The 24798-nt window shown below is 38.4% G+C and overlaps 1 protein-coding gene across 1 annotated transcript in view; it reads left to right on the top strand.

Annotated features, from left to right (window-relative positions):
- BBX (BBX high mobility group box domain containing) overlaps positions 1–24798 on the top strand; it is a 185484-nt gene that overhangs the window by 148670 nt on the left and 12016 nt on the right. The window contains exons 12-17 of the mRNA XM_063457468.1: positions 2313–3147; positions 4846–4984; positions 5181–5329; positions 11227–11316; positions 13608–13802; positions 16923–17106. Coding sequence (XP_063313538.1) covers positions 2313–3147; positions 4846–4984; positions 5181–5329; positions 11227–11316; positions 13608–13802; positions 16923–17106 — 1592 coding nt within the window. The remainder of the gene's footprint in view (positions 1–2312; positions 3148–4845; positions 4985–5180; positions 5330–11226; positions 11317–13607; positions 13803–16922; positions 17107–24798) is intronic.

Here is a 24798-nt window from a genome sequence, read left to right as displayed (position 1 = left end):
GAGGTGGGTACGTTTTTCCTCCCTACCTTCCGGTCCCTTGAGTTATCTATTCTTATTATATATATATATACACACACACCATATTTGTGAAAGTTTGAAAAGTATGAAACCAGGAAGTGAGGGATCTCTTGCAACTAAGCTCTCATGTGGGAAACTAGGGTAAATGTTATTCCCTGATATGTAATGCATTAAAAATGCACATAATGTAAAGGTTTACTTGGTGCACTGGTGCATTGAGTTTGTCACAGTAAGTTTAATGTAATGCACATATGGGCTAGTCATGAGTAAAAAATAAAGCTGGTGTGTTCTATTGGGAACTGTGTCTTGGTTTGTTTATTCAGGGATCCTTGTAATAGAGTCTTTGGGCCTGTAGGCTGACTGCTTGGTCCCTTATTCCTGCTTCGTCTCTGATTTACAAGTTATAATGGTATAGGTCTGAGAGCCATAAGTACCTTTGTAAAGGCAATAACTGGTCAATGTTTAGGCAGGGGTGTTAACACATGCCTGAGAGAGGAACAGAAAAAGCAAAGGCAGAAGGGACAATCCCTGCCTAGAACAAGAGAGTTGTATCCTGATCCAGGGTGGAAGAGGTCCTCAGCGACCCCAGTCACGCTTCTGCATCTGTGGCTGAAGCGTCCCGGGGTCCCTGATAGCGGCTAGGAAGCTAACCTGGTGAGGGTAGTCAGTCAGCGTAAGGAGTTTTATCACATATGTAAACTCCGCTACATTCACATGTTGGATGAGTGAAACTGTTCTATAAACTGATAGCAGTCATACTGTGGCTGCTGTGAGTTAACAAATGTTAACTGTCTCAACAGATCATACACAGTGCATTGGTTAAACTCTCTATCCTTAGAGGAGAGCAATTTCAAACAAAGTTGTGCATGTGTTACGCTTGCAACTTGAATAAAATAATTTAGCCAGACTTTTGTTTTGGCCTGCCTGATTTACAAACCTTAAATATTATTAAAATATCTCAGGACTAGCAGTGTTTCTTATAGAAACACCGCATTTTTTTCCTAAACAAAGTCTCTGAGAGGACTGAAATGTTGAATTTTTATTACATAAATAAAGATTGCAGGCTCACCATTTACCATTTTATCTATTGAAGCCTTGGTTTTCGCACTCGGCAATACAGGGGATTTTCAACTTGTGTGCAAGGAATTTCTGTGGAATATATATATATATATGTATATATATATATATATACACACAAAATAGAAGTATGAAGGCAGTCACTTTTAGCCAGTTCTATGAACGAAGAAGCTCTTTGAAATGCCTCGTTGCTCCACAGTGGAATGTAAATACACTTTAAATATTAGAAAGAAATGGGCACTCATAGGACTTTTGCTAGAGAAAAATAGAAAATGTAATTTAATTGTGCAGCGTCAACGTTTTGGACCCACTTGTGGTTCTTTCTCAAGACAAATTGCAACAATCACAACATCATATATATAATACAAAAAAGTTATTTACTTAATTGATTTAATTACTCCATCTGTGTGTAAGCCGCCATCATGAAAGCTGAAAACCGGAAATGAGTTACAGCCTAATGCCTCCCAAAACAGTACAACCATATATGGGATCTGTCAGTAACATGCACATTGTAAAATAGTTCCGGATGACTGTATGTATATATATATATAAATATATATATATAGAGAGAGAGAGAGAGAGAGAAAGAGATAATATATCCAAAAGTGAAACAGCCATGAATTGATAAGTGAAGTTGTATCTATCCAATCATATGGAAAAGATTAGATATAACTATGACATATAAAATAAGAAAGCATGACATTTCTTAGAAAAACATCTTAGAGGAACTTGATTATAAATTCAATTTAGCGATCTAATAATGTATCATTTTTGTATATATTATGTATAAGATAGGTTATATTGATGTCGGGTCGCCATCAATGAATAGTAATATAGTAGATAAAGATACTGTTGAGCAAGATAGGAGAAGGAGTAAATAGATCCTTAGTGACTATCAAATGTGTATAACGCTGAATACATAGACAGACGTTTTGCACCATAACAACTTCGGAAGTGATTGTAATGCTTAGTGTAACTATTTAATAACAGACTCTCAGTATGTTTTATACGAACTTCTCTTTGGTGTCTTCTGAAGAGAAATAATACAAGGCCAAATATTGTGATTTTTCCAGAGGATTCAGGACAGTATACAAGCATGACATGTGCTTTACAGTATAGATTTATCATTAAGCACACTATTTTTGACATATATTGATATAATCAGAACCTTTTTCATTTTGTCTTAACATTTTTATATTTTTTTTAAATTTCTTTAGATGTGCGTAGCATCCGAGGCTGTGAAAATAGACATTTCAGAGGATGTAATCAATGATCATTTGGTTACGATGCAGAAACCTGTATGCTTGAAAGAGACAAATGTGGAAGAGACAGACAAAAATTTAATTTCTAGCAGCATAAAAGATTATGCTCAAGATTCTGAAAAAGTTGAATTTGATCACGTTAAAATAAAAAAAGAAGTCTCATATTCTCCAGATCCTTCTGATGCAGAATTTTTCAATTTCCTAAAACGAGAAAAAGTTAGAAAGAAGAAGAAAAAGAATAAATCCGAACACGATGTTGTAGAAAAAGGATCACCAAAAAAGACCTGTAAAAAAAGGCAGTCATCTGAGTCAGATATTGAAAGTGTCATGTATACAATTGAGGCCGTTGCAAAGGGAGACTGGAGCATTGAAACACCTTCAGTTTCACCAAACAAGAAAGCCTGTTCCACTTCGAGTCCAAATCACACATCGTCAGACCTAAAGCCTATAAAGAAGAAGATAAAATCAAAAGAAAAGAAACTGTTAAAGGATAAAGTTGATAAACCCTTGGAAACCACTGAAGAGCTGATGGTACCAGAACCAGCAAATATTGTGCCTGCTGAGGAAACATCTTTTGAGGTGCCTGAATGCATAAAAGAAGAGCTGTCGCCTAAAGAGGAGGTTCTTCAGATCTGTTTGCCAGAAATGCTAAAATCTGAGGACTTTGACAATAATAAAAAGACAGAGGCATGTGGTTCCAGGAAGTCAGAAAGGGCCTGCAAAGGTGCTCTTTACAAGACGTTAGTGTCTGAGGGCATGCTAACCTCACTACGTGCAAATGTCGACAGAGGTAAGTATTTGGATAATTAAGGTTCTTGTGAATGTGAAGTATTGTCTAAAACTTAAAACTTGTAATGCACGAGACCTAATGTTTCTACTGTTTTTGAAAGAGTCTCCAAGCATTAATTCCAATGCAACTCATTGTGATTATACTGCTAGTAGTTTTTGGACATGCTTTTTATTTTATTTTTTTCCCCTTCACTGTTTAACCCCTTAAGGACGAAGGAAATTGTACAAGTTCTGAGCAAAACAAATCCTAGAATTTGAGCTATATATCTGTTCAGTCATACATTACCTCTTTCATATTAAGTGCACCCACACTTTTTATATATCATTTTATTCAGGTGAAATTCATTTCACATCAAATATTTATATATGGAACACTATGTCATGTGGATAAAACCTGAAAAGGTATGAGAAATTAAGAAAGTTTATTTACTCTGAATGGCACTTTAACTGTGAATGTCATAATACAGTTAGCTTTTACTGCAATAAAACACACATATTTGTATGATGTGATGCCCCATGTGTACAGGTTTCATGGTGTGTTAGAAAGTTACAGGGTCAAATAAAGAATTTGCCCATTACAGTTTTTACACATTGAAATTTGCCAGATTGGTTTGCTGCGCTTATGTAGCCTTTGGAACGTATGGCAGCCCAGGAATGAAAATTACCCCCATCATGGCGTACTATTTGTAAGATATTCAAAATGGGGTATGTCCCAGGATATTCAAAATGAGGTATGTTTAGTCTTTTTTAGTAGCCACTTAGTCAATAAACCCTGGCCAAAGTTAGTGTTCATATTTGTTTTTTGCATTTCTCACAAAAAAACAAACCTGTCCCCAATGATATAATTGTCATTAAACGTTTTACTGCTCTAAAACACTCATATTTGTGTTCAGCAATGTCTTACGAGTACATCAGTACCCACCATGTACACGTTTTCTGGGGTTTTGGAAAGTTACATGGTCAAATATATGGCTTTCTGCCTGATTTGTCAGGCAGGTCCCCCATTATATAATTAATACAATTACATAATTATGTAAAAATATATATAAATATTCAAGTGCTAGACTTTGGTAAATTGAGCTGTAGTGGTTATGGTGCCTAGAGCACCCTTAGCAATGCATATTGTTCCCTTAATGAGTATACCACTTCTCATTGCAGTTGGAAATACACTTCTCACCATGTCTCCAGTGAGCAAAAACAGCTCTCTGAATTGTAGTCCATCAATTGCTAAACATATTATAGTACAGACTTAGACATGAGATTATATCTCTCCTGGAGCTCTGGTTTAATTCACCCTTTCTTGATTGGAGGAATCAGAGTGGAGAACAGCCCATATCCACAGTAGGTACAAACAGCTCTGTGAACCATCTTGACCCAAAAGGTGGGGAAAGGCCTTCAGTATGCTTTTCCTTTTAACATACGTAGGAGGGAGAGAGAGAGAAAGAAGAGGATACAGGTGGCTTGTACATAAGAACATATTAGAGTGAAACCAGGGGTGCTCAACAGTTTAACAGACTAGAATGCAACATCCAACACAGGGGTGAAAATATTTTTTTATGTTTCTTGAAAATGTAAATCAAATATGTCTGTATTAACACAACATGGAACTATCGTGACCAGAAAGGAATGTGAAATGCATACATGTGATATTTTAGCCTATTTTTCATTATTACAATGTTTTGTTTTGTTTTTAATTCAGGCAAGAGAAATTCATTAAAGGGCAATTCATCAGACCACGAAGGCTGCTGGAATGAAGACAACTGGACGTACAATCAAACAGGAACTAGCAGTAGCAAGAAATTAAAAAAGACTAAACCAAAGGAAGAGTCTACCATTGGGTATATTTCTAGTCTCATGACAAACCTATTGTTTCCAGATGCTTCATTAGAAAACATATTCATTTATTCTAAATATTAATTGTTCATTATAAAAACCTTAACCGTCATTTGTTATCATAACCCTGCTTGCTTGTACATTCGTGTAGAACCTTACATTGAGTGGAATGTTTGTTTGATTTGTCTCTGTGGATTCTAGTTTAGCAAAGCTGGAAGAAGAGTTTGAAAAGAAATTCAATAGCCTTCCTCAGTACAGCCCTGTTACATTTGACCGCAAAAATTCTGCAGTCCCTAGAAAGAAGAAAAAGGCTTGCAGTGGACTAGCTGAACAACAGAAAATCAACAAAGGTAGGAGTCTAAGTATTACAATGCAAACACTCTACTAACAACTAAAACCCTACCAAGCCCAGAAAGATCATTCTCACAACTCCCCCAAAGTCAAGTGCCAGTTGGATACTTATTACTGCCGCCAATCTAATTCAAACATTCGAGAGAGAGAAAAAAATTGATATTCTCATAATCTTAAATATAAGTGAACATGGGTGTTTTCCCTGACTTTCCCATGACATTTTTTTTGATGATTTAGTACTTAAACCAAATCCAATGTAGTCACCTATGCATCCTCATTTTCATTCTGTTGAAATCCACAAAATAAATAACATCACGACCCATCTGGACATGGGGACAAGAAGAAAATCCTTAAATAAGATCTTTACCTTTAAAACAGAAGGCCAATTAAAGGAATTGTTCATTACTAGTGAGAATATTTACTATGGTTGCTGGTGGCTTGGTCCCTCTAAAGAATCATATCTAATAACTTTAAAAAATTGACGCCAACAGTTAAAAAGGGTACTGTAAAGGATTGCAATAGTGATTATTTGCAAACTTTTAAAGAGGAGCTATCATGTGTCAGTTCCTTGTACCTTTACTCCAAAAAATAATGTTTCATTGTGAATGTAATTTCCAACCCAATTCCAGAAAAAGACTGCTAATTGCATGAACTGTAGTACACGTTTATATCTCAGGGCCACTGGGTCTATTTTGGAGTCAAATACAAAAATAAATGGTACGCAAAATAATATGCTTATGTATTGTGGTCTATTCATTATTTTCAATAGTATAAACCTGATACAAACAGAAACAATGTTCATAGTGCAGCACTGGAATAATATTGAATTAATCCCACACATCTTTTGAATCAAACTCACAGGTTTGAAGTGATATAGCACCAGTAACACTTGTTTGCATAGTGAGGATCAGACACTAGCTTGGAGTGGATCCAAATATAGGAGACCTATCTATATCTGGATATCTACACACCAAAACACCTTTATTCTTCAGACTGTTCACATGCAAATATAAAATTGTTCATAAAATACTGCTATGACTTGTAAAGGTTTAGCATGAGCTCTTTGCGCTGCAGTTGACCTCTTGTTCTGCATTTTGCAGGTGCAATTCTATCTTCATCTTCGGCAAAGTAATACTTGACATACCCAAACAACATGTTTTGCTTTACCCACTGGAGTTTTTTCAAGTGTGCCTGTCTAGTGTTAAAGGATGATATCCCTTTTCCAATTGTGATGATCAACCTCTAATATAAAGTGCAACCTTCTCAATCAGTCCATTTAAAAAAGAGGGTTTATCAACTAAATATTTAAATAAATGTATAAAAAAAATTAAATGGTTCTCTTAATTTCATAGTTAAATAGCTGAAAAGAGACATGCGTCCATCAAGTTCAGCCCTTCCCATATTTGTTTTTGCTGTTGATCTGAAATTAAACATTAAAGAATAATTACACCCTCATAAAATGTCATATTAGACAGCCCAAGAGGTAGAACATTTCAGAAGGTAATTTGTTCTTCAACTTCAAATTCCTTTCCTGAAGCCCCAGAGTAGTGAGTGTAAACAAATATTCTTGAAACATAAGCCCTGCAAATCCGTCTCTCAAAATTCTACTCTAAAAACTGAAATGGTCAGGTCTCTTTTATGGCACTGTAGCGTCACCAAATAGTGTCAAAGACATACATTGGGGGTATTGTTTTCCTCAGAAGACTTAGCTGAGCATAATTAGGGGTGTTTTATCATAGTGGAACATATCAAATATACAAAATGCCCAGCACAAATGTAATGCTTAAGGAAAAAATGCGGAAAATATTTTTTTACCACAAACTTTGACATATAATAGTGAAAAAATGGCGACATGTTAAGGCACAATATATGCCAAATGAGATACCCTGGAGTGTCTACTTTCACAAATGGTAGGTCTTTTTGCGGTTATTGAAACAGTCAAACTGCTATAATGGCCCAAATTGAAACATAAGCCCTGCAAATTCGTCTCTCAAAAGTCTACTCTAAAAACTGAAATGGTCAGGTCTCCTTTATGGCACTGTAGCGTCACCAAATCGTGTCAAAGACATACATTGGGGGTATTGTTTTACTCAGAAGACTTAGCTGAGCATAATTAGGGGTGTTTGATCATAGTGGAACATATCAAATATACATAATGCACAGCACAAATGTAATGCTTAAGGAAAAAATGCAGAAAATATTTTTTTACCACAAATTTTGACATATAATGGTGAATAAATGGTGACCCGTTAAGGCAAAATATATGCCATATGAGATACCATGGAGTGTCTACTTTCACGAATGGAAGGCCTTTGTGTGGTCATTTGAACAACCAAACTACTATAATGCCCCAAAATAAGACATAGGCCCATTAAATCCATCTTTGAATTTTCTAACTGTAGAAACTGAAATAGTCTGGCCTCTTATATTTCATTGTAGCTTCCCAAAATAGTGGCAAAGGCATACAATGGGGGTATTGTTGTACTCAGCAGATGTTGCTGAACACAAAATGGGATTTTGACCAGGAATAGCACACAGCAGCTTAACAAAATACACATTTAAAAAAACCTTGTTATATGTGTGTATTTCAAAAAACTGAAAAAACACAATTTTACTACAATATGTAGCAGAGATTGGTGGGGAAATGGCTATGTAAAAAGTGTCAAAATACCGTTAAATAAATAGCCTGTGATGTCTTCTTTATATAAATATATACTTTTGTGTAGCAATTTTGTTTTCTGTGACAGCTGTCAAACATACAAGTCAAACTTACCAACTTCGAAAAAAATTTCACATTTAAATGTTATATTACTCCTTGTATTTTGTGACCTGTAACTTTTAAAATAAGCTGAAATCCTTTACATATTATGCACTTTGAAAAACAAGACACCTAAATGAATTTATTTTGAATTACTTTTCCTAAGCTGGACATATTATGCACACACTATTATTGCCAAAACTGTGAAAAAAATATATATTCTTTTCATTTTTTTAATGTTTTTTAATAATAAATTAGATTTTATATATGTATAAGTCACATCAAAGTAAAGCCCATCTTGTCCTTTAAAAAACGATATATAATATGTGTTGATTCAATAAATGAGAGCGATGCAAATTGCAGTTGAACACAAACGGCAAAAAATTCAAAAATAGCTTGAGTCCTTAAGGGTATGTCCAGCTTCTGAAGCTGCGTCCTTAATGGGTTAAAAATACATCTGTTTGCAAAGCCATAAACAAATCTATGTATTCTTCCTTGTGACCTTGTTTGCTTATTGTTATAATATGCAATGTATCTTTTATATGTATAACTGAAAGTGATACTTTAAACATTCTTAAAGGGATCCTGCAGCAAGTTCAGCTTATTGTATTACTTATGTTGGAAGGAGGCTGAGTGCTTTAATTCATTTGTTTGGTCGTTTTGTCAGAACGATTTTAAGCAGTTTGACAAAACAGAAAAATAAAATAAACAATTTTAAGCACCCATAACATACCCCTCCGCTTGTGAAATGATAATGGAGATGTTCCACTTCCTAATTCTTTAGCGAAAATATTTGTAGAATAGATCACTGTTAGCCCGTGCATGCCACTGCATTGACACTGACTGAGAAACCGTGTCATTTCTACAGCACCAAAAATGTTAATGGTGGCCTGGTACAACCAAATGCTGTTTTCCTGTACTAATATTTTGGCTCAATAATAAGGACGTAAATATAATTTTCAAAGGAAAATTTAGGGGGGCGTGGCTTGAACGCTGAAGGGAGCGGACACATGTTGGCTAAGCTCCCACGGCTGGCACTGCTTTCAGCAAACTTGGGACCAGCAGCTCAGCTTTCAATGGGAAAAATGTTGAAAAATCTTGGAACCCTCATGGAGGACAGCTCCCACGATATTGCCGACCTCCTCAAGCCACTGCCTAGTCTCAAAATGGCGCCATGACCGGACCCACATTATTCCTCCTCCGAGGAAGAACTCCTCAATGCACCCGATGACATACCTCGAACTGAGAGCATACTCACCCCACATCAAGGGGAAGACCTGTCAGCCCCAGCTACAAAGGGGGACATCAAAGCTCTGATGACAAACATAAGAGTCTTCTTCAATGCTGATCTGAATATAATCCGTGAGGATATCACAGTGGTGACAGCTAGAGTACAGGTTAACGAAGACAACATCTCCTCCATTACCCAAACTCAAACAGACACCAACAAGGTATTACAGCAACTTCAGTCATCCCACAAAACCATGCAGGTTAGACTGGATACCCTGGATGACATGCAGAGGCGCAATAAACTCAGAATCAGGGGCATCGCTGAATCAGTTACCGAACATGAACTGCCTCACTTTCTGTGACGACTATTGGCCACTCTATTGCCACAGCGCTCTTAGCGCTTCAGGTAGACCGCTGCTTCCGACTTGCCAAGTCAAACAGGGCACCGACTGGTGTTCCCCGAGATGTCACTGCTTCGTGACAAGCTGGCCCTGTTAGAAGCACTGAAAGAACACCCCTTCAGTTTGAGGAGATGCAACTCCAATTCCTGCAGAAATGTTGTTCCACCCTGCAATGGAGACAGTCCTTCCAACACGTAACAAAGACCCTGCGCTCTGCAAACATCAGCTACAAGTGGGGCCCCTCTCGAGCACTAATAGTCAGCAGGGATGGGCACACTCACCAGCTCTCCACTGCGGAGGACTCCGCAACCTTCCTCCAGGGACTGGGCCTTACTCTGCCTTTAAACAGCACGGCCCATCCAGGTCACAGCTGGGATGTACGCAGGATCGTCCCTTTTACCCTACGTGCCGCAGCTGACTACGGCTGATACAGAAAAAGCACCCAGCAACCAAACAGTGACGGACTGACTCCTTCACTAGTCCCATTTTTAATTATGTTCATTATTATTTTAGCGTATCGCTCAGAAATGTTTCAGTTTAAGTTTTTAGTTTACCCTGTTGACTCGAGATGCCTGCATACCAGAGTCCCAATTACTTCTCCTCTCTATGACACGATCACTGCTTTTTTATCTAAGACCCATAGGACTGGGTCTCCCTGCTATTTTTGTGGTCCCAGCAAAATTAATAAGCCCCCACATTACTTAGTTTACTATATAGGTGTAACCTAGATGTCCTTTACATTTTATTGGTATGTTCTACTACTCTGCCAGTACACTCCAACCTGACATATTTACCACGTGTATTGCTTTGCTTACTGACGGAATGTTCATTATTTTCTAATTTAAAAATGTGCGCTGCTAACTCATGTCATATCATTGTTACTGAGGTAATGCATATGCGAGCTGTTGTGGCATTGTATGCAAGATTGTCCACCCCTTGCACAAGGAAAATAAAGATTTTTTTTTATTATTTTTTTTAAAAAGGAACATTTTGGGCAAAATAATCAAAGTGTGGATATAGTTTAGGCATCAATTTAATATTCATGGATACATTTAAAATGGTTTAATATTTTTGGATACACTTTTAAAATTATTTTTTTCCTCAAAATAGTAAAACATTAAAAAATAAATCATATGCAAAACATATATAAAAAATAGTAAAATATGTTTCAAAATATTAAATTATTTTAAAAGTGTATCCACAAATATTAAACCTTTCGAAAAGCTTATCCAAATATCCAATAATATTAAATTGAGGCCTCAGATGGAGACTTTTTCCCAAATCAGTTGTTTTTACCATTTGCAACTCGGTTTTTAAATTTACTACAATTTGAGGTATAGTAAAATAAAATAATATTTTTTACAGAAACTGCTGTTTTGACTTTATAATAGAAAACCTTTGTGTGAGTAACGTAAATGAAGTATATTGTCCAGGAAACTTGGACTAGAATCATCAATACTGCAAATCATATTGAGTTACAAATTATGTACTTTTTGTTGTCCTACAGGTGCATTCCAGTCACAAAAGAAGAACCTTTTCCACAAAATTGTAAACAAATACAAGCATAAAAAAGACAAGCAAAGTAATTCAGATAAAGGTATATATTTGTATTCATTTACTGTGCCATTTTAAAAATGTATGGTTTAAACAAAACATTTTTTTTGGGTGGGGTGATGTGTCAGATGCTTATATACCACATACCATAACCTATATCAATATTTATACAAGTAGTGTACCAATAGATGTATTAGGAAAAATAAAAACATTTTATTATTATTTCTACATTTGATAGACATTTGAGTAGCTCAATGTGTAAATACATAGGACCAGAAAAATTTACTCTGAAAGGCATTCACTAAACTTTCAATTTAGTCAATAATAATCTGAATTGAAAAATTGAGGCTAAATTAGGTAAGATGTGACCATAGCTGATTTTTTTTTCCAGATCAACAATTACTTATATTTCCCCATACTGACTTAATTTCAGTAAAAGGTGGAGTTTAGTAACAGTAGAAGGTGGAGTATAGTAAATAAATCGTGCAAAGTGAAATTCAATATGTAAATTCAAATTTTAAGCCAAAATAGACAAATTAAAAACAGATGATTTTTTTTTTATTATTATTATTATTTCTTGAGCTATTTGGTAAAAAGATGTGAAAACATTATTAGAAATAATGAAATCATCTCCAGCTTAAATTTGTATCTATTTGTTCTCTTTCTTAAAGGTACACTATAGTCACGAGCACAACTACAGCTTAATGTAGCTGTTATGGTGCCTAATAACACTTATAGTACAGTCACTTAGACGGCCACTAGAGGTTCTTCCTGTGTTAGTGTGCAGAACCTTCTTTCAGCGTCTCCACAACTCTTCATGGAGGCGCTGTACATTCCCCCATAGAGATGCATTGATTCAACGCATCTTTATGAGGAGATGCTGATTGGCACATCGTTCTGCCGTGCATGCAGAATACCCTCCCTTTTCTGTGGGAAAGCATTGTATTGGCTGAGATCATCAAGTTTTTGTGTGCACGTTGTGGTACATAGTCACCAGAACAATTACAGCTTAATGTAGTTGTTCTAGTGAGTATAATCATTACCTGCAGGCATGTTCACCTCCAGTGGCCACTCCATAATGTAACAAAACAAATTCTGCTAAATATTTTTAACATTGCTTCAAAGAGATACTACAGGGACCCAGACCAGTTCACCTTATTGCAATGCGGTGCTCTGAGTGAAGTGCCCCTGTCCACTTAACCCTGCAATGTTAACTGTTTATTTGGCAGGGTTAAGTTAGCCACAAGAGGCGCTTCCTTGAGTTTAACTTCAGGAAACTACGCTGGGCATCCTCACGTTTTGTATAAGGATGTCCAACGTCTTGAACATCCCAAAAGGAAAGCATTGGTTCAGTCTTTTCATTGGAAAATCCTAATGTGTGCGCAGCACTTGCTGTGTATTTGATTTTCCATATCGCCATGATGTCACTCGAGGAGGAGATCGATCCAGCACCGAGAGACCTCGGCTATGGAATAAGGTAAGTAAAAGAAAGTGTTTTTAAATCTTTCATGACCTGGGTGAGGGCGGGACACGGAGGCTGAAGGACACTGTAGTCTTAGGAATACAGTTTTGTATTTCTAAGACTATATTTTTTCTTTAAACAATGTATTGTTTATAGATGCTTTGATTCTGATATGTAGGGTGTACTCTTTCAAGCCTGTGGGCACCTATAGAAATAAGCATGCGATTTTAGAGACATGTAGGTAGAAGAACCACTGATGTAGAACATGTCTCCTTTTTTTTTTTTTCAAAATTGTTTATTACTAAAATGACCAGTCAATGAGGGAGTTGATCTAACTGGTAGCATAAACGAGTCCTAAAATGTTTTGTAGGCATTGACATCTATGTACCCAAAGGAAAATTAGTAAAGTAATCTGAAGTATTAAATATAGGGTACTAAAATATGAATAACCCCTTGCTTGTTTCTTCTGTACCCTTACTTAAATCATTGGCACACTGTGTCAAGGAATGTCAGTAAGCAACACCCCCCTCCCCATCCCATAACTTATCTGATTGATTTTGGGGACTATAGTGTAATGTTAACTTGTATTGATTACTTTATTTTAAAAATTCAATATACTCTAGGGCTTTATCAAAACTTTTTACTTTATCAAAACTTTTTATATGTTTTGTCATTTTTTTCCACATTGATTACAAATAACATAAAGCTTCTCTGGAATAGAACTGAATTGCTTACATTCCCAGGCTACCAAGAGTAGAGCTTTTTTAACATTGTTTCTATACCAATTGTTTCTTGTCATTTGTGCTGCCTAATCTGGTATAAATATTCTAAAAGTTCTTTAAAGACAGACTTAATTGTATATTGTTTTTTAGCCATATTAGAAGAAAAAAACACCACAGACAACACGTCCAGATCTAGTAATTTTGCTTCAGTTCCCCACATTCCGGAACCTACAGCCATTCAGGAACCTCTTGTTGGAAGCCAAAAAAGAAAAGCAAGAAAAAATAAAATTACACATCTTGTACGGAATGAGGAGTGTCAGACTTCTTCAGGAGATCAGACATTGGGTAAGACTGTTTTGGATAAATACTGAGATTTTTTTTTTTTTCATTCTGTAGTTTGTTTTTAAAGTAGAACACTTGCACAGTGAGAATTCATATAGATTACGGTATATCGAAAGAAGGTGCGACTTTGAAACCATCTTTCACTATGCCAGGTAAAATAACTAGAACAGCCTTTGTATTTAATTAAGCCTAACAATAATTTTGAAAACAGATGCCTACCTCTGCCAAAAACTGTGTTTGGGTATGGGGTAGGTGTCATTCGTATGCCTTGAAAAATCTTCGTAAAATTACTAACTTCATAGTTGCCAGGATCATGGAGGTCAACCAATTTGCATCAACCTATAGATATTAAATTAAATGACAAGCACTTAAATACTTGGTACCACTATATGAAAGTTGAAATTCACAGACCTTTGTCTAGTTTAACTAAAGTCAGCATCCCCTACTTGATCACAGAAGAACGAGTGTGATGAAGTGGAGTGCTTTTTGGAGATTGTAATCAGCTGGACATCGCCATTTAGAAAGGGCTAAAAATGGAATGTTGTGATTGTGTCTTCTAGGGATGTATAAACACATTGAGGATAGAACACTGCTGTCCAACTGGCAAGCCATATGTGTCAGGCTAGCCTTTTATCTGGATTTTGCAAAATGTATGTTCTAGACCAGGGGTTCCCAATTAAATTTTCCTGTGGAACCCTTTGACATAGTATATCAACATATATGCTATACATACACTAATTTTTACAGATAGTAATCAAATTGCAATACTTAGGAGCAGGTGTGCTTATTTGTGTAGAGTTGGTGTGTGTATATATTTTTTGGCACACATTGGCGCATACACACACACTGACACATACACACACATAGATACACTCAGGCACACACTGACACATACACATACAGATACACATACTGACAGATACACACACCCTGGCACACAGATTCGCACATTGGCACATACACACACACTGACACATACACTGTAACACTCTGACAGATACAATGACACACAGATACACACACTGACATGCACACAGATACACACTGATATACAGATACACACCCTAACACACAAATACACACACTGGCACACAGATAGATACACACACACAGATACACACACATACAGACAGATACACACTTTGACACACAGATACACACACTGGGAACTGCATACATAGGCACACTGACAGATACACTGAGACATAGACACACTGACACATACACACACTGACAGATACACTGACACACAGATAAACACTAGCTCATACACACAGTGACACATACACACAGCTTGACACACAGATACACAAACTGGCACATACACACACGGAAACATACACTTGCAGATACACATTGACATACATATGCACACACTGACACAGGTATAGACACACATATATATTAATATTTGTCACCCTCCTGTTCACTTACCTATTTTCTGCAGGAAAAAGTGCTGCCGGCTGAGGCTGGTGAGCCAGTTTGGCAGCTGCTCATTCCTTGCTGCACTCTATCTCCCTCCACTCTCTCCGCACTTTGTCTGGAAGGAAGTGCTGTCGCTTCCTCCCAGAATCAATTACTACAAGGGGTCCGGTTGCGGTCTTAGACGGCCGTGGATCCTGATCGAACCTTTGTTTAGCGATATTCATCGGGTGGCCCTAAATGCTTGGGCCACCCGATGGGCAAATCGCTGTGGTACCCCAATTTTGTTCTTGCAGAACATCAGTTGGGAAAGGCTGTTCTAGAGGATAGATGAGGTATACAAATGATTGTAAAGAGGTGTTGGCGTGGTGTAAAATATCCTCATAAGCCAAAACTTTCAGCTGAATGGTTATTTGTACATTAACATTGTTTCCATATACATCATGGTTTACACAGGAAGCATTCTCCAGTTACAGTTTTAGTACACAATGTTTGCTTAAAAATTAACACTTGACTATTATTGATCCAAACTAAAGGGATCCTATAACAAGGCCTTTTTTCTGGCACTATAGAGTTAATAGGTCCCCCCACATCCCACAGGGCTTAAGGGTTAAAACTCCATTCAGGGTCAGGCTCCGCCCACGCTCCTCCCTCGCTGCTGTCAGCCAGCGCGGGAGTCCTAATGCGCCAGTGTGACAATGGCCACGTGCACATTAGACCTCCCATAGGAAAGCATTATTCTGACACTGGAGGTCGTCATGCAGAGCGTGAGGACGTCCAGCATCAAATAACGGACCAAAAGTCCGTTTGGATTCCATAAGCACCCAGTGGCTGTCTGGTAGACAGCCACTGAGGGCAGACTTAGAGCTACAATATAAGCATTGCAGTTCTCTTGAAGTGCAATAGGGGCACTGCACCCAGACCACTTCAATGAGCTGAAGTGGTGTGGGAGCCTACAGTGTCCCTTAAGTCAACGGACAGCATTCCAAAATTTGTTTAGCAAAGCACTAACACATACGCAAACAGATGCCTTCATTTAACTTCAAATTGTAAGAAAACAGTATCAACTATTTTCACTTAATTTTTTTAAGATTTGTCTGGATTTAGAAGTTGTCTGTTTAATCAGATGAAAATTCTGGGCACTTAAGTTTGAGTCAGTAGGTTTAGTATAGAGGTGGGTACACAGATGATTGTCTTTTTTGTGAGTTAACATAATGTCAGGATGGAAATGGCAATCTTCAATATACCGCAACCAGATGGATACATTTGAATAAAATGTGGTCTTCTTGTACAGAAATTGCTCCTCAAAGTCCAACGTGAACAGCTTAGCGTAGGGAGAGTGACATGTTTGCACCTATCGCATTTCCCAGCACCTGCTCATAACAGAGCATGATATATCAAAATAAACTAATGTTCATGATGATTTCCAGAAGTGTGGAGACAAAGGAACTTACTGTCTGGTCAGGTAGTACTTCCCTTAGCTTTTTCCGGACTACAGAGACACAGAGAGTCTTTTTTATTACACCTTTAATAGGTTTTCATAAAATTAAGTCACAGGAATGATTAAGATTTATTTGGTCTTTTGCACATGGGAGATTTTAAATATACCCCAAGGTTAAGTGATTCTAATGTAAAACACTAAATGTATATGGCTTGCCAAATTCAATCACTGTTAACAAGTGTTTTTTATATTTTATGCAGAAGAGAAAACAAACACGGACACTTGTCAGGAGCTTTGCAACAAAGAGGGGAACTGCAGAGCAGAAAGTTTGATCTCTGGAAAAGCTGAAGAGAACCACAGTATAACACAAGAGATGCCAACTGTATCTGCATTCTTTAGTCTGGCTGCTCTGGCTGAAGTGGCAGCAATGGAAAATGTTCACAGGTTAGTAGTCCTTTCCATCAGGGAAATTATGTGTGGCTTTGTCTAAGATTCCAGTGAAAGTCATATAGTAAGGAATTATGTCTGGCATTCCATTTTGCTGTGTAAGCATAACACTCTTCAGAAAGTATTTGTTTACCACTGTACTCAAGAGGGTTTATTGTCATTTAAAGGACCACTATAGGCAGCCAGACCACTTCAGCTTAATAAAGGGGTCTGGGTGCCAGGTCCATCTAGGATTAACCCTTTCTTCTATAAACATAGCAGTTTCAAAGAAACTGCTATGTTTATAATAGGGTTAATCCAGCCTCTAGTGGCTGTCTCATTGACAGCCGCTAGAGGTGCTTCCACACTTCTCACTGTGATTTAGTGTACTGTATAAAAAGGAGTACAATTCTGGGGGAGGAGTCTGGCTAAAATGTCACCAGCAACCACTGCAATAAGTGCAGAGAACTTAATTGTTGAAGGGAACACTTAATATAGACATTGACTTCATATTTTTGGATATGCTTTTCAAATCATTTCATATCTTTAGATGAACTTTTAAAATATTTTTTTACAAAATAAAAATATCAATATATAAAAATATTCTTCAAAATCTTAAACATTTATCCAAAAATATCAAATCATTTAAAAAGCTTGACCAAAAATATTAAATGAAGACCTTAAATGGAAAATAAACATATACTGTGAACATCATCTGCTGTAGGAGTAATAATATAAAATAATGGTATCACGTATACATTTACAGTGAAGACAACATTAGACGATATAATCCTTGTCTTATGATTTGCAAGTGAAGTATTCAGGGCAACCTGTAATAATACCATCACACAAAAATTCAATGAAAATCCATAATAGTGTTACTATTTTACACTTTAGGTAACTTCTGATTGTGTATATTGATGGATGTACACTCACAAGAGCCATGTAGTGTAAATATCATTGTAATCAAAATTATTAATCCACCATTAAAAAATTAGGTTTATTGTCAAAATGTACAGACTTTCAGCTGTTTGCAATGAACAAATCAAACAAAAGCAATTAAAATAGCTCAACACAACCAATGCTTCAAGTGGCTGAAAATGCAACTTATAATGACTTAGGCTTAGTTAAAACAAGAACTCTACCATAGTTCTTAAAATGGCATGACTGTTCAAAAGTTTCAGTATGAAGCATGCAGTCCACCACATTTGGCACTCACTATTTTCCACAGTAATTTTTAAAATGAATCGATAGGATGGACGTTAAGCTGTACCCCTGTACCAATTTCATGTAAAATGCAAAGATTTATCACTGCAATGAGAAGCTTATACCTTTCAAAGTTGACTGGGATGTGCAATGATACTGTTGGCATTGAAGCCTGATGAACTGTGAGGCATTAGTCAGTGTAAAAAGGTTTGTGCAACGATGCCTGCATCAATTACATGGTTTGGGCAACATCAGCATTTTAACTTTTGGTTAAATGTTAGTAAATCTTTAAGGTCAAACTGACAGAATGGAAATACCATTATTATACATATTTCATTCTTCATAGAGTTTTTGGTGAGCTCACTGACATAAAAATACACATTAAACGAATACTATGCAAACATATATTCTATTATAAGTCTGGTGTGGCTTTTCAGGTGACTAGCCTCGCTCCGATCACCCTGAAAAGGTGAGTTTATTCACTTGTTCCCTCGCTACGGCTGGCCCCGCCTCCATGGTTGAGTTCCTCAGTCTTGATGATCTCATCTAATCCAATGCTTTCCCATAGGAAAGCATTGGGAGTCTATTGTGTATATGCAGCAAAACACTGTGCTGTCAATCAGCATCTCCTGATAGAGAAGCATTGCATTAATACATTCCTATGGGGAATGTTCAGTGCCTCCATGCAGAGCAAGAACGACGACGGTGCAGCACCGACACAGGAAGTGCCTCTAGTGGCTGTCTGAGTGACTGGTGACTATAGTGTCTCTTTAATGACAAATCGCTAATCCATTTGAAAATCAGAACACAGTGATTCCCTTGTCTATATTAACTCTTTGTTAGCAGTTGCCAAAAGTATTTGGAAAACAGATAAAAGGGTTTTGTGTGATTTTTGTTTTTTCATCTTAAAGCATTCTGAAGAATCAGCAGATAGATTCCGTAGTAATTTTCATTTTTGTATAGCTGTACCATTTGAGTTTAATGATGTTTTTTTAACTAAACACAAATTGTATTGAATGTAAAACTGAATTGCAACATTTTGTCAAAATTAGTTAATTTAGTTTTGTGTGTTGTGTGTTGCAATCCAATTAACAATTCATTACATTTAGTTGTTTAGTGACTGATAAACAACTTCTAAAAAGTGGCTTAAAAATATCATTGTATGATTTTAATTTTCCACTAGATGGGGCTATAACAGATCTAATCTTTAATTTAAACAGATAGCACAGCATCTCTTAGATTTATGCTAAAAACTACTAAAGTAAAAAACAAAAGTAAAAGATAGCTTGGTATGTTTAGTCTTTTTTAACCCGTTCACGCCGTTACGTAATGGGCTTAAACGCCTTCACGGCGGCATAGCACGCCGCTGCATTTAAGCCCACCCATGTGTCCCCGATCCCTCCCAAACTGCAGATCACGGTGGGGGGACCTGCCTGGCAACCCAGGCAGGTCCCCTGTGGCCAATCCGTGGTGATCTGCAGTTTGTGATTGCAGTGACAGCCAGTCACTGCGATCACTGTTACAATGTGTCAGTCAATGATTTTAAATCACTGGCTGACACATTGTCTCTGCCCCTCTCCTCACCTCACTTCGATCTGAGAGAGAGAGGCAGAGCGATCGTTGCTGGAGAGCCCTGTAGGAGAGAGAATTGTAAAAAATAAAGAAAAAGTAAAAAAATAATAATATTTTTTTAACCCTTCCAGTGCTGGTCACAGCATTTAACACTGTGATCAGCCTGTTTAGGGATTTTAGTACATTTGTACTATTATATAAAAAAAAAAAAATAATTTAGGGTCAAAAATTTTATTTATTTTTTTACCTTTTGTCAGCCGCAGTAACCCAAATCTCCCTTAACCCTTTCACCGCGGCCGTGATCACTGTACTGTACAGTATCGCCGTGATCACTGTACTGTACAGTATTGTACCAGTGATCACTGTGATCAGAGGGCTCTCTGATCAGGCTGACTTTTTTGGGAGGTTATTTTCATTAAAAAAACAAAAAATAAAATAAAAATTAACCCTTTCTGTACTGGTCGCAGCAGCCTAAACTGCTATTTTATTTTTTGTGGGGTTTTTGAGGGTGGGTAGTAAGGTGTTAGGCAGGTAGGAATTTTGTAATTTCCACCGTAGATTTTTTTTATTAATTATTGAGTAGTCCCCCCTAGAATGGCATGTCGCTACTCGGCCGAGGAGGCGTACGCCATTCTGGCAGGCAGTGATAGTGACACTCTGCAAGACAGTGACACTATCACTGCCTCTGACATTGAGGCTATGACTGACTCCTCTAGTGATGGTGCCCCACCACCACCAACAAGAGGACGCTCAGCAAGCCCAATGCCAGATGGAGACTGGGTGCCCCCAAACCTGACAGCCCCAGATATTCCCCCATTTACGGCAACCCCTGGCATCACTGTTATGGTGGATGCTTGGGAGCCCCTAAAATATTTTGATTTGTTCATGTCAGAGGAAGTATTTCAGTTATTGGTTGAGCAAACCAATTTATTTGCCAACCAATATCTGAATGCGAATCTGATGTCCAACGACTTTTCAACAAACATTTCCCTTCCCGAATCCCCCCCACACCCTGCAAAAGGTCACCCCAACGAAAATGCTGTGTTTGCTGGAAAAGAGGAGTCCGAAAGGACTCCAGTTATTATTGCCCCTCCTGTCCATCCCTACCCGCCCTGTGCATAACAGACTGTTTCAAAGTCTACCATACAGAGCTGAACTACTAAATCACTCTGTATGGTACTTTGGCAGTTTGTTTGCTTGATTTCCCTGGATTCCCTGACCTCGGCTTGTCCTGACTATGCTTCGTTAGCTGCCTGTACCGACCCATTGGCTTGTTTTACTGACTACTCTGACTTCTGGATTCCCCTGACCTTGGCCTGTCCATGTTTACGTTAGCCATTCTAAAGTGGCTACACCAAACAACTCAAAATACTAGTAATGGAAATGTGCCTTCACAAAAAAAAGCAAAAAACTAATCACAGGGTTAATGCTACAGTATCTGAGTCAAAGATCTATCTGCCTCTCTCTGCGTTCAGATCAAAGTGTATGTGGGGGTACTGTACTATTCCTGTGATATACTAAACACCTGGAAACATTGTACATGTAGGTATTGTTATATTCAGAAGACAGTGTTAAATCAAAATACTGAGGTTTTAGTGCACTAACTAATACCAGGATTATGACATTTCTAGTGAAAATGCAATTTATGTGATTAAAAAGACAAAAGGGGGGGGGGCGGAGCTAGCAGCCGAACGGAGCGGCCACACTTTCCCTGAGCTCCGAGCTACCAAGCTAAAAAACTGCGGTAAAACGACAGAAAAGCGCCAGGACCCGACACCAAGCTGTCACACCACTACATGAGAGTGTAATGGGTCGGAAAAACAAAAAACAAAGGGCGGATAGAGGCCCCTTCTGCCATGATATTGGCGAGATGCTGCGAGGCCCTCAAAGACCAGCATGGGACAAAATGGCGTCGGGAGACTAGGGATCCTCGTACTCCTCTGAAGATCTCTCTTACAACCCTGGGGTGAGGGCCTCGAACAATCAGCCAGCAGTGCCTAAAGCCACGCCACCGGCTACATGAGACCCTGTCACAGCCGCCCAACTTAACCCCTTAAGGACACATGACATGTGTGACACGTCATGATTCCCTTTTATTCCAGAAGTTTGGTCCTTAAGGGGTTAAGGACATGCTCGCGGAACTGAGAGCGAATATAGCGGCGGACATGGCCCACTACAAAGACGCCATAGACGGAGCCATGCAAAAAATAACCCTCCTAGAGGTAAAGACGGACACACAAGACTCCAGACTCACGGCTGTGGAACACACACAGGCTGAGCTTCAACAGAGACAAAAAGCTACGGCGGACAGAACAGAAGCCCTGTAGGAACGCAGGCGACGGACCAACTTGAAAATAAGGGGTATCCCAGACTCAGTGAATCCAATTGACTTACCGCACTATATCAGACGCCTGCTCAATACCCTGCTGCCGCCGAAACAAGCGAAGGCGATCAAGCCTGAGGGCATGTTCCGAAGGCGACGGCAGACCTGATCATCCGGTTTCAAACGTTGCAAGACAAGATCTTGATCCGTACAGCAGCCCGTGGACACTCTCCTCTGGTGTTCGAGGGGTATACCCTATCATTGTACCCAGACCTCACCAGAGGCACCATCGCATGGCGCAAGACCCTACCGCCACTACTGCAGTCACTACGGGCTAAGGACATTCCTTACCGATGGGGGTTCCCGAGAGCCCTATCCTTCACCCATCAGGGTGCGACATACAAAGCGACGAATTTCCAGGAACTGGAACAACATATGCAACACCTGAGCCTGCATGGATCAGTAAGGTCAGCCACGACGGGTCTGGCAGATATAAACCCCTCCACCGTACCGGAGTTCACTCCTCGCTCAGCACAACGCAAACCGCATGCCAGAGGAGAAACCTGAAAAACAACGCCCAAGTGGCTGGACTTGCCATTTCATAACGGGTCCACAGACTGACTACACTAAGTACTGAACTCCGATCTATATTACCGCAAACTGTCATTGTTCTTGTTATTATTGTTTTTGTTTTTTTATTATTGCCGCTATCCTTTATAATTTGACCACGCTCCTCCACCACACATAAATGACTACCTACTGTCATGTTCCTTTAAGGCCCACCATTAAGACTCACGATGAACCCATACTAACAGGGGACCGGACCGAGGACCGCAATAGAGGCACCCCCTCCTCCCTAGTCAAACAGAGAATAGACCACACATTTACCTCTACCTAGAACGAGGACTTACCTACTCATACACGTAGGGGCTCTGACACGCAGACCAGCCTAACCACACAAGGAATCTCACTGAGCACCCCATACATGTGTCTCACACGAAACACTCATGTTATACCCAACTCACTAGTACAACCCTGTGCCCCTGGAGACCTCGCTACCAGAAACCCCCGTAGCCCATCACCAAGGTCACAATAGCCTTAAATTTATAAAAGTGCTGGACTCTATCTGCCATGTAATTGTTTATTATGCACACATTGCGCCTGTTTCTGTTGTTGTGGCGGTACAGGCCATCTTGTTATATTCTGCATGCAAAAAATAAAGAATATAAAAAAAAGACAAAAATAAAAGTAGAAATTGCTACATGGGCCTATCATTTCTGTTAAAATGGCTAGACAAAACATCTCAAGGTCTGCCATTTGTTGTACTCTGGGTTGCCTACTTTTGAAAATGGTATGCCATAATGGTGGAAATGTTATTACCCAGGCTGCCATGCTCTCCAAATAGCCACCTAGGCCCAGCAAATCACTTTGTCAAAATTACAAGCTAAAAGGGCATCTAATATATTTCGCCCTGTACTTATCGGAAAGAATCTGAAATAATGATACGTGGGGGTACCGTTATATTCAGAAGACAGGGTTAAAATCAAAATACTGAGGTTTTAGTGCACTAACTAATACCAGGATTATGACATTTCTAGTGAAAATGCAATTTATGTGATTAAAAAGACAAAAATAAAAGTAGAAATTGCTACATGGGCCTATTATTTCTGTTAAAATGGCTTGACCATCTCAAGGTCTGCCATTTGTTGTACTCTGGGTTGCCTACTTTTGAAAATGGTATGCCATAACGGTGGAAATGTTATTACCCAGGCTGCCATGCTCTCTAAATAGCCACATAGGCCCAGCAAATCACTTTGTCAAATTTCCAACTTTGAAATGGACATCTAATATATTTGTCCCTGTGACTTCCCAAAAAAACAGAAAATCCAGTACATGGGGGTAGTGTTATATTCAGGAGACAATGTTCAAAAAAAATACTGAGGCTTTGTTGCAATAACTCAAATCAGGAATAGGAAATGTCCTGTGAAAAGTGAGTTCATGTGTGGAGAAAAGCACAAATAAAACTATTACCACTATGTGGGGCCTTCATTTCTGATCAAGTGGTTTGATCATACATCTTAAAAAGCACCATTTGAAATACTCTGGGTTGCCTACTTTTGAAAATGGTATGTCATAATAGTGGAAATGTTATTACCCAGGCTGCCATGCTCTCTCAAAGGCAAGATAGGCCCAGAAAATCGCTTTGCCAATTTTCAATGTGTAAAACGAAAAATCGACAGGCGTATATTTGACCCTGTAACTTAAAAAAAAAAAACCATAAAACCTATACATGGGGGGTACCGTGGCGCTCGGGAGACATCACCGAACATAACTAGGAGTGTTTCAGGGCAGTAAACTATATACTGACAATAATATTATCAGTAGAAGTACAGTTTTTATGTGAAAAATGCAACAACAAAAATGAACACTAACTTTGGCTAGCGTTTATGCCCAACTGGCTACTACAAAAGACTGGGCATACCCCATTTTGAATACCCTGGGATGTCTACGTTTTCAAATGGTATGCCATGATGGGGTAACTTACATTTCTTGGCTGCCATACAGTCTCAAAGGCAACCTAGGCCCAGCAAATCGATCTGTGAAATTTC

This window comes from Pelobates fuscus, chromosome 1 (assembly GCF_036172605.1).
Source record: "Pelobates fuscus isolate aPelFus1 chromosome 1, aPelFus1.pri, whole genome shotgun sequence".
Taxonomy (NCBI): Eukaryota; Metazoa; Chordata; class Amphibia; order Anura; family Pelobatidae; genus Pelobates; species Pelobates fuscus.
Note: the sequence above shows the minus strand (reverse complement) of the source record. Positions and strands in the feature narration are given on the sequence as shown.